The sequence below is a fragment of the Apis mellifera genome, linkage group LG5 (genome assembly GCF_003254395.2).
Source record: "Apis mellifera strain DH4 linkage group LG5, Amel_HAv3.1, whole genome shotgun sequence".
Taxonomy (NCBI): Eukaryota; Metazoa; Arthropoda; class Insecta; order Hymenoptera; family Apidae; genus Apis; species Apis mellifera.
In genome coordinates, this window is record NC_037642.1 from 1,003,069 (window position 1) to 1,015,853 (window position 12,785).

Consider the following 12,785-nt stretch of genomic DNA (forward strand, 5'->3'; position numbering starts at 1 on the left):
TATATAGCTAAAATATAAAATTATTTTTTTGTATAGATATATTTATTATATATTATATTATATTATATATAATATAATTAAATTAAAATAAAATTTTTAATTTATTTATATAAAAATTAATTTTATTTTTATGTATTGCAAAAAATGATCAATATTTTTTTTTATTTTAACATAAGAATTTCGTACTTATGCAAAATTTATAATATTATAAAAAAAAATTAAAACTAATTGTAAAAAATATAAAATTATATTGTTTATATAAAATATAATTTATGTAAATTATAACAATTTTTTATAGAATATTATTGTTATGCTATTGTATAAATTTAATTTTTTTTTCTTTCATTTTGCTTCAATTCTTTTTCTCTTTTTTTTTTTCTTATTTTTATTTTATATTTTATTTAGTATCCTTATTTTCCAACTTTATAATTTAATAATAGATTAAATCCTGCCAAAACAGAATATTTTCTCCTAATATTCTTTAATTTTCATCTTTTTCATCTCTTTCATCATTCTATGTAATTAGTTGTTAAAAAAAGAAGCATTTCAACAATGCACTTGACAATAAATATATATATTTAACAAAAAAATATATAATATATTGAATTAAAAAAAATACTTAATTTTTTACTTAAATTTATGATAAATTTATGATAATTCTTATATAATATAAATAAATTGATGATAAAAAACTTTTGATATTATTTTAGTTATTTGCAAAAATTTTTAATAATATTAAATTTTAATTATATTTTTATGCGATTATGATAGCATATACATCAGTATGAAATCGTTATTTATTTATATAGAATCTTACATTGCAACTGAGAATAATAAAATATCTCATAAGAACTTGAAGTTATTAAAATATTTTTTTAATGAAAATTATTCGATTTAAAACTAAATATCATATGTAAAATATGTATTTTTTAATATTAAATGTGATTTTGATCGTCTTCAAAATGAAATCATATAATTTTGAATGTATTAATATTGTTATATCTGTATAAAATATTAATCTATTAATGTTAAAAATTTATTAAAAAATATTTTAATTTAAATATTATAGTTTTATAGTATTAAAATTAGAAGGAGGATGAAAGCGATTAATTGAATGGAAAAGATTATGAAGAGGAAACATTAATAATTGGGCTCTATGATAAAAATCCTATAATTTTCAATATTTCTCAAAAGTTGCAATTTACTCAAATTTTATTTAATTACAAATTTTATATAAAGTTTTCTTAATTTTTTTTAAACTTTTCAATGTTGTATTATATTTGTGGTATAAGTGATTAATTTTTACTTTTTATGATTATTATAATGTAAAATGAAATTAAAAAATATTAGATTAGAAATTTTTTTTTTGTTATAATTATGATAATATATATTTTAGTAATGTTTTGTTTTTAATAAAGTAAAATTTTAAATTTTACTTAAAGTTTATTCCAATTAAATTTATTTAACTAAAAGAAAAAAAAATATTTGTATTGGATAAACAAATGAATAAAAATACAAATGAATAATAAAAATACTAAATAATAAAATATTGTTTCATTTATAAAAGATACAATATGAAACATATCTTATGTAGTACAATATTAAATTATTAATTGTTTATAATATTTTTATTGCATAATAATCTAACATTATTAACATCTAACATAAATTATAAATTAATTATATAATTTTGACAATATTCTGTTTTATGTTATACAACAGAATATATATCATTAATATTATACAAGCAATATCAGTATTAGAAATAATGTATTTATTATATTACCAACAATAGAGATTATAGCCTATATAATCTAATAAAAATCATAAATAATGGAAATATTTGTATTTAATGAAATTTATGATAAAATTAAAATAATTTTCAAAAATATATATATATAGAATATAAATTTGAATAGTATTGAAATGTTTATAAAATATAAAAATATCCAATAGTTAAAACATAAGCACGATTTTAATATTTACAATATTAATTGTCATATGTCGATTGAAAATTTATGAAACAAAAATTATTATCATGATAGTTCAATTTGCCGTAAATTCATAATTTCCGAAATATTAAAAAAATTAATTATAATAAATATATTATATTTTGTTTATATATTTGGCATTAGATTTGAAATATTTTAAATGCATCATAATCTGTAAGGAAATATATTTTTAACCAATTTATCCGTTATACATTTTGGACGCCATTCGCTATAATATATTTGTATTATAAAATTATAAATAAAATTGTTTATACAAACAATAGATAACAATCATACCATATTGACACATATATTGTCTATATATGTGTAATCAGAATTCAATGTATTCTGTATGTATACCAAAAATTTGTTATTAATATCTTGGAAAATAATAAACAGAAACTAAAATTTTACATTCAAAGCTCCTTCTTCTCCTCTCTTAAAATTTCAGCTTATTTGAACATAAAATATTAAATTTAAAAAATAATTGGAAAACGCATTGCCAAATCAAAGATTAATGATCTAAATTGCTCATTATATGAGGCTTATACGCAATTATAAAATAAATATATATTGTCTTGTTAGTTCTAATGTTTAATGTATATTTATTGATATTTTTGTAAAAAAATTTATTACAAAGAATCTTAAGGACAAGTATCATAATAAAAAAATTGAATTTAACGATGTGATTATAATAAAACGTGAGTTAGTGCGGTTAGTATTGAAAAGAATTTTGAGACAAAATATTTTTATGATGAAATTTATGATGAAACTTTTATCAATTCAAGTATTGTCGTGATTGCACAGCTTTCGAGATTGCCAAGATCAAGATATTTTCCATGTTTATCATCGTTAACAGAAATGAATATTTTTTCAGCCGTACTGTTATTATATATCAATTTCCTTGTAATTTTTCTCAATGCATTATTACATTTTATTCCTGATTCTCTATCTTTTCTATCTCTCCTTGCAATTTTACTATATATAATATTTACTATATATATTTAGGCATCGAATAAATTAACAATAGTTTATAAAAACTATCCAAGATTAAGACTCTGTCTTTTCTTTTCCATACATAAATAAAAAGATCAAAATCGAGAAAATTCGGTAAAATTGCTAACAATTTAGGCAATAAATATGTTTTTGTTTTTATATAATTATTTCACACTTTATTTTCACATCTGTTAATCCCAATTTTAATTTTATACTAAAATTAAACAATAATTATATGTATAGAAAAAATCCCGTATTAATTTCCGACATATAAATAAAAATGTTCAGTACTATATATTGAATTTGTCTATACAGATGTAATTAATAAATTGAATTCTACAAACTTTATTATTACAACATCTTCACATTATAAATCGTTGTCGCATTGGTGTCCAAAATGCATAAATATATAAGTAACGGATGAATTGATCAAAAAACTATTTTCTCATAGTTTTTTAAAATAATATTTTATAATATAAAATATTCTAATCAAATCTATTCATTATACGTTATTATATAAATAATATATTTCTATAATAATATATGTATCTAATATATGTATATAAACGTACATATACATATATACACGTTAATAGAATTATATCTAATAAAATCAAGTAACAAAAGTGAAAATTGTAATGTAGAGTAACGTAGAGTTTCTATGTTATTACGATAATTAATTATTGTCATGATAATAAAAGTTATAATTTTTATTTCTTATATGATATATATAAAATGTAAATAATATATACAATTGTCACTTTTTCTATATCGCCAGAGAAATGATAAAAAATTATATATTAATCTTCAAAAAATGTTCTCATTTTAAAAAATTAAATTATTATAAAAAAAAATGATCTTAATATTTTTTTAGATATTATCTTATAAACTTGCAAATTTTCAAATAAAATTTTTCAAATAAAATTATTATCATTTTCTAATAAAAAATTCTAATAAAAAAAATGCTAATCACAAAATATATTGTTGGTTAAAAAAATCCCATTGGGAATGATGCGTGTGCAATGTATGAATTTCATTCTTTTCTCAACAATCAAAATTCATATTGCATATTTTAAAACGAAGAATTTATATTTTTAATTAATTTTGCAAATTAAATTTATCTAGAAAATTAAATATCGGCAAATAGCCTCGATAAATTAAAATTAAATTTTAACTAGATTAATACAAAATTTTTTGAGCAAACAACAGATTAACATGAAAATCCGTAGCATAAGCATAATTAACACTTTCTTTCACAAAACTTCTTCTCTTTTCATTATTCGAAAGATCATAAATCTATTTCTGACATAAACCTAATAGATTTTAACAATATTTCTACATATATTTTGTTCTTATTGACATAAATTGTATATACCTGTTTCCAGATTATATTTAACAGGACATTTCTCAGGAAATTGCATATTTTAAAACGAGGAATTTATATTTTTAATTAATTTTGCAAATTTAATTTATCTAGAAAATTAAATATCGGTAAATAGCCTCGATAAATTAAAATTAAATTTTAATTAGATTAATAAAAAATTTTTTCAGCAAACAACAGATTAACATGAAAATCCGTAGCATAAGCATAATTAATACTTTCTTTCACAAAACTTCTTCTCTTTTCATTATTTGAAAGATCATAAATCTATTTCTGACATAAACCTAATAGATTTTAACCATATTTCTACATATATTTTGTTCTTATTGACATAAATTATATATACCTGTTTCGAGATTATATTTAACAAAATCCGTAGCATAAGCATAATTAACATTTTCTTTCATAAAACTTCTTCTCTTTTCATTATTCGAAAGATCATAAATCTATTTCTGACATAAACCTAATAGATTTTAACCATATTTCTACATATATTTTGTTCTTATTGACATAAATTATATATACCTGTTTCGAGATTATATTTAACAAAATCCGTAGCATAAGCATAATTAACATTTTCTTTCATAAAACTTCTTCTCTTTTCATTATTCGAAAGATCATAAATCTATTTCTGACATAAACCTAATAGATTTTAACCATATTTCTACATATCTTTTGTTCTTATTGACATAAATTGTATATACCTGCTTCCAGATTATATTTCTCAGGAAATTACATATTTTAAAACGAGAAATTTATATTTTTAATTAATTTTGCAAATTTAATTTATCTAGAAAATTAAATATCGGCAAATAGCCTCGATAAATTAAAATTAAATTTTAACTAGATTAATAAAAAATTTTTTCAGCAAACAACAGATTAACATGAAAATTCGTAGTATAAGCATAATTAACATTTTCTTTCATAAAACTTCTTCTCTTTTCATTATTCGAAAGATCATAAATCTATTTCTGACATAAACTTAATAGATTTTAACAATATTTCTACATATATTTTGTTCTTATTGACATAAATTGTATATACCTGCTTCCAGATTATATTTAACAGGACATTTCTCAGGAAATTACATATTTTAAAACGAGGAATTTATATTTTTAATTAATTTTGCAAATTTAATTTATCTAGAAAATTAAATATTGGCAAATAGCCTCGATAAATTAAAATTAAATTTTAAGTAGATTAATACAAAATTTTTTGAGTAAACAACAGATTAACATGAAAATCCGTAGCATAAGCATAATTAACACTTTCTTTCACAAAACTTTTTCTCTTTTCATTATTCGGAAGATCATAAATCTATTTGTGACATAAACCTAATAGATTTTAACCATATTTCTACATATATTTTGTCCTTATTGACATAAATTGTATATACCTGCTTCGAGATTATATTTAACAGGAAATTTCTCACTGATATATTTCAGTAATAAGGAAGTAACATAATATATTTGCAACGGGGATAATATTACCTGTAGTTACAAACATACCATAAAATAAAGACTTATTTTTGTACTTTTAACCTGCTAGTCATTGCTAGTCATAATGGCTATTAAGAATAAAATATTATTTACCGGATGCTGTTTTAGTCTTTCGTCGCATAAAATAACAATTCTATAGCAATTCTCGAAAGATTAAGAAGAATTAAAGTTATAAAATGAAACTATTTGAAGAATGCTATAATAAAAGATTAATGAGTTCTTTGAGTAAAAAGTACGAATAAATTCTTATAAATAATTATATTTATAATTTTTATTGCAAAATTATTATTACAAAACTTAATAAAAATTTTGAATGAAATTTTGTTAATTCATATAATTTTATTTCTATTTTTCATTAGATAATTTTTTATTTTTGAAAAAATTATAATTTCTTTTCTTCAATAATGAAATTTTATACATAATATATATATGTATAATAATATATATGTATATATATAATAATATATATATATATACATAATATACATTTTGTTACTTTTCAAATTCTCATTATCTTTATTCCAAAAAATTTCATTATATTATTTAATAAATATATAATTCAATTTATTATTTATTATATTTAAAATTTAATTTAACAATAAGAATAGTTAAATTTTATTGTAACTATTTTATATAAAAATGAAAATATATATTCTCTTTATGTTACAAAATTAATATTATTATTATATTATTATTATTATTAAAATTAATATTATAATTAATGATATTAATATAAATATTAATTATATTAATGATATTAATCAAATGAATTAAGATTTAATTCTAATTAAATAGAGACAATCTTTATTAAATATCGAATAATTTTTTCAAGTTTATTATTTACTTTAATTATTTATTCGTACAAAAAATATAAATTTTAAATTTTAACATTTGAATCATATTTAATAAATAAATAAATATTTATTTATTTTAAAATTCATATATTTAAAAAATCAATTTCAAATACTATTCATAATTTTGTTATATTTTCTTTAATAATAAATTTGTTGCCATATATATTTTGCTTAAAATAAACTTTGATATAAAAAGAAATATAATTTTTTATTATAAAAGTAAAAAAAATAAATAAAATTGTTACTTTAATTTAAAAGTATAACTATTTCTTATGCGAATTTTACAATTGTTTATTACTATATGAATGAATTTTTTTCGATTTTAATTGTTATTATTTACTTTCTTTCATATTTTATATACAAAAAAAAAATACATAATGATACTGTATAAATTAATTTTTATATCCATGATGTGCATATATAGTATTTGTTAAAAAAATGAAATTATTAAAAAAAGGGAAATAAATAAATTTAGATAGTTGAACAAAATGACAAAAGGGTGCAATAATTCTTAAAAACCGTTATTCAGGTAGATCGACTACCTATATAAGTGCGAACTGTTGGAAATATTTGACATTTTCACTGTAAACACGAATCAGAGAGTTACTTAGCTGTGATCGTTCGTATTGCAGTGTGCAATATATTTTATATAGAAGAAAGTGAAGTTTTATTTTTTGTTAAACATTTCAAAATAGTAAGTGCATTAATAATAATTCAATTTTTTATAAAGTTACATACAGAATTATTTTATTATATTTTATTATAATAAAATATTATATTATAATAAATTAATTGTAATATATTATTATAATAAAATTAATAATAATAAATCTCGTATTATATTTAAATTAAAATATATAATAACTTGTTTATAATAATTTATTTATAGTTAATTTTGGAGTGAACAAGTGAATTTGAAAATATTTGGCATTTTCAATGCAAACGCAAATCAAAGAAGAAAGTGATACAATTTGATATCATCGTATTGCAGTACACGTTTTTAAACAAAAAACAAAAAATTTGTTAAACCTATTAAAACAGTGAGTGCATTATTAATAATGTATATATATTAGTATTATTAATAGTTCGTAAATATTCTTATTTTTGCTTTGTATTTATTCTAGGTAATAAATTATAATAAAAACATCAAAAATGGTGATGCTTCCCATTTACGAAAACAACGCGATATTAGGAAATAGAGAAGATTTACAGAATGCACGTAATAATGCAGTTCCATATCGTAGAAATCCCCAAAATAATATTCCAATTAATAGAGTAAGACCACGACGACACGTTGATAATCTTATTAATCAATATGCAAGAGCGGGTCAAGAAGAAACTTATAGTAAAGAAGAAATATTAGAATTTCAACGTATATTACGAAATTACTTAGAAGGGCCTATTGGTCGATAATATATGTGTTCAAGATAATAATGTTATTGATATAATAATTAATGTTTTAATACATTATATAATGTATTATTTAACGATATTGTTATACTTTTTTGTTAAATATTAGTCATGTACATATGTATTATTCGATTAACATAATTAAGAATAAAGACAATATAATTATTTAGTTTTTATGAATTAAAATTAATAGAAAATTTACTTAATATTTAAAATATTTCATAATTGCCATAATTGCAATATTTAAGCTTTTAAATATTATTATTACTTTATTATTGTACTTTAGATAAACTATGTAAATGCTATAAAATTTCATCATGCTATTTTATAAAAATTTATAATTTTACTATCTGTGTAAAAATACAAATATGTGTATTTTTAAAATAAATATATAAATTGTTAAAAACTTTTGTATTTTTTTTTATACCTGATCAACATTATGTTCTTCGATGTGTAGAAGATATTTGGTATTTCAATTTATATCATAGATATCATAGTCTTCATTTTTTTCGCAAATTTTTTTTATCTGTATTTATTTATTTTACATCACAATTTCCAATTTCTACATCTAAATATTTTTGTTTGATAATCATTGGATTATATAGATACACAACTCGTAAACTTTGTTGGTACATCGATGATATCTGGCATTTTATCGATTTTATATATAAGCAACACTTTTTTTAATCTTAATTTTTATTTTTCAATTACATTTTTGAACATTATTTTCAAATCAAAAACAATATTCAAAATCAACTATTTAATTCAATCAATTTTATCAGATAAATTAAATTCCAAAATTTATCTATCATTATAATTAATAAAACAATAGGAGTAAGTAAAATATCTTCTATCTAAAATTTCAATGTAAATTTAAAATTGTATTTTCTTAATTCTTTTGCTAAACAAAATTTATTCAGTGATTTTTTTTTTTTTTTTGCTTTAGAAATGTTATAAATTCATTTTTTATTAATAAACAAGAAGTTTTAAACAAGAAGTTTATAATATTTTTAATATATATGAAAAAAGCTTTGATATTTAAAGATATTTTAATTTATAAAAACATTTTCATTTTATTAGTCTCTGTTTTAAGAAAATAAATTCGAATTTTCGTAATTCCTTTCTTCAGTGACTTAAATGATGAGTATCAATGAGTTAAAAATTGAATAAGTTCAAAATCTCGACAAAAGAAAATCAATTTATAATAATAAATTAAATATAATTTTATAGGAGAAAAATATTATATAATATAGTTAAAATATTGAAAAAAGTTATTTTCTTTAGAATATTTTTATAAATATAGCAAAAATTAATATTTTTTTTTAATCCATTTATCTAAATCTAATATGATAGATAATTTTTACGAATAAATTTGAAATTAGCACGAATTTCTTTTATGCATTATGAAAATGCATAAAAGATCTCTTTATTTTTAAATAAAAAATCTTTAGTATTTTTTTTTACAGAATATCTGTATCATTGTATTAACATTTTATCATTTATTTTCAAAATCGAATTTATAGAAAAAAATATTAAGAATATATAAAATCAAAAGTATATAAAAAAATATTTTATTTTATAGATTACATTAACCGTCATATTCTTTGTGATATCATTTGTTTCTTCCAGTCGTTTACTAATATAAAAAAAATCTGTTCTTGTTTCCTCTTTTAATGATATTACATACATATTATTGCTTGCTTAATATTGGCCAATATTTATGAATATTTTAGGATGTATTTATCCATAGCAAGTTGAGCATTCCATAAATCTACAAAAATAAATCATAAAACAATTTTTAAGACATTGAAATTATAATGATCATGTTATGATAGCAAATATGATAGCAATATAAGCATAATACTTAATATCTATTGTTTCTATAAACTCAGGTAGTAAAAGAAACCAATATGGCGGCTAATATAACCTGTAAAAAAAGTATTTTTATACATGTATAAATGTATAACTTTCGATTCTTTACATTTCTAATATTATGATCGAAGTTTTTAGAATTTACTTGTTAAATTCTATTAATTTATACAAAAATTTATTTTTATGTTCTTAAAACTAAAGTTTAATTTTTACTTTTATTTAGTAAGTAATTGATAATTATGCATTATATTTAAATCTGAATACTTGTAAATACTTACTACTATACAATAATATATTTTAGCTGAATTTCAATATTTTATGCCATAACTTCTGGTAAAAATTACGCACATTTATATATATTTATATATTTTTAAATCTTTATATCTTATATACTTTTTCTATATTTACAAAAATTATAATTGTCTTTTTATTGTAATTTTATTTTTTATATATAAAGATAATATTTTATATTTTTAATTAATATATTTTATAAAGTATTAAATCATTATTCATACATAAATATTTTAATAATTTAACATTAACTTTCAATCATTAAATATTTAACAAAAATTTTTTCATTTTCTTAATCTATTTTTTTTAAAATTAATACCAACATAAAGTTGCGTCTGCGCTTTAATAACATTTAGATTTTAAAACTTCATATATACAATTGATATTTCGAAGGTTAATGGCTTCAAAGTGATGTACGTGTAAAAATAATTACTTTTGTGGTGAATGATATTATTTATTTAAAAAATATATATATCAACACATATTACAATATTATATTATATTATTATACTTGTATTATATATCATGATTGATGATTGATATGATTTAATATATTTATTTTTATGTTTTCAGTAAAGTGTTTTAAAAAAAATGTTACTTGAAACGTGGAAATCAGCAGATGAAATTGTGAAAAAAGAAATAATAAATTATGGTATTTTTTGTAAAAAAGCAACTGAATACGCTAGTTGCGAAGTTATTATTGAAAATATAGATGCTATCAATGCATCTATAGAAGATTTGAGCAAAAAATTTAATTCAAAAATTTTAAATGGCAAAAATAAAAAGAGATTAATTATAGGTGAAGGAAATTGTGAAATAGATCGTCAAATTGAACGAGCACTTCAAATGATGATGATTTCGGAAAAAAGTTTAATTACATTAAATATATTGCTTGAAGACATTAATTTGTATGTTGTATTTGAAATAACATTAACTGAAATTCAACCATATAAACCAATTTGGGAATGGACACCAGAAGAAAAATATAATATAGCCTTAAAATATAAAGAAACTGGTGTATATTTATTTAAAGAACAAAGATGGGTGGATGCATTTTATAGATTTAGTAGAGCTTGCAAAATTCTTATAACATTAGAACCAATACGAGATTTAGAATTAGATAAAGAATTAGAAAATAATATTAATAATTTAAGACTTGTATTATATAATAATATGGCTGGATGTCAATTAAATCGTAAGAATTATGAATATACAATATCTTTATGTAGTAAAGTTTTATCTAAAGAAAGCAATAATGTTAAAGCATTATATAGAAGAGGAGTTGCACATGGAAGATTAAAAGATCTTGAAAAGGCTGTTCCTGATTTAAAAAATGCTATTAATTTAGAACCACATAATCAAACAATAAAAGAACAATATTTACTATATAATACAAAATTGCAAGAGGCAAATCAAAAATTTGAAAATATGGTGAAGAGGATGTTTAAAACTTAAAATAATATTAAATTTATTTACAAGGAAAAATTAAAAAAAAAATTATTTCATGGATAAAAAAATAAATGTTTATTTTTATCTACAATAATTTACATTATGAATAATTTATTAAAATTACAACAAAAAAATTTGTTACAATATGTAACTTTATATCCAATATGTATTTGTATTATTATTAAGTAATTTTATTATAGAACTATGTTTAAAGATATTGATATATATATGATATATGTCAAAATATTAAGTTAATTTTTGAAAACAGATTTTATTATTAATACTACTTCACGTTATATTTATAAAGCACATTAAAAAATATATTAAATACTGAATAAAAATAAAATTAAAAGAAAATTATTTTTATACATTTTTTATTTTATAATTTATAATTCAGTATTTTTATTTAACTACTATTAGAATATCTTCATATTATATATAATATTGAAAAATACATGATGCATCTAGAAAATAAATTATGTTACACAGTTATAGTTATAATTCTAGAATTAAATTGATTAAATACATTAAAATATGAGATAATTAAAATAAGTTTTCTATTTTTTAATAAAATATAAAATATATTTTATATTTTTAATGTAACTAATTTTAAATGAATGTACTGGCACTTTCATTATAATGTATTTTCATTTTAAAATATACAATTAAATAAAATGTTACTGAATCTATAATTATTTTGATAAATTAAAATTAGAATTATGTAAATATTATTTTTAAATGTAATAATAAAATAATAATAATAAAATTTATAATGTAAATAGAGTGTTATAAGTAAACATTTCAATGTTTTAACAATAAGTTGTATTATATATACTTAATATATGAATAATGGTACATATATCGATAAAATTCATAAAATTATCATTTTCCTGTCAAAATAAAAGTGATCACTAATAAATCAACAAATAATTGATATAACTTTTTATTTAAACCATCACCATAAAATTATATTTTTCCCATATTAATATTTAAATATGAAATCTCAATAATCTTTCCATTTTCTGTTTTAAAAATACATAAA

General features: G+C 18.3%; 1 protein-coding gene and 1 long non-coding RNA gene across 2 annotated transcripts; one reads left to right on the plus strand and one right to left on the minus strand.

Annotated features, from left to right (window-relative positions):
* Positions 1–9,686: 9,686 nt before the first annotated feature.
* On the minus strand, positions 9,687–10,397 carry LOC102655142. The gene is made up of 3 exons (XR_407433.3): positions 10,282–10,397; positions 9,996–10,058; positions 9,687–9,902 (listed from the first exon to the last, which is right to left on the minus strand). It is a non-coding gene; the product is annotated as an uncharacterized LOC102655142 (long non-coding RNA).
* A 219-nt stretch (positions 10,398–10,616) lies between these two features.
* Positions 10,617–11,766, plus strand: LOC113218779 (70 kDa peptidyl-prolyl isomerase-like). Its single transcript, XM_026440817.1, has 2 exons — positions 10,617–10,707; positions 10,868–11,766. Exon 2 carries the CDS (start codon positions 10,886–10,888, stop codon positions 11,747–11,749), a length of 864 nt encoding a protein of 287 aa, XP_026296602.1. The 5' UTR covers positions 10,617–10,707; positions 10,868–10,885; the 3' UTR covers positions 11,750–11,766.
* Positions 11,767–12,785: the final 1,019 nt, after the last annotated feature.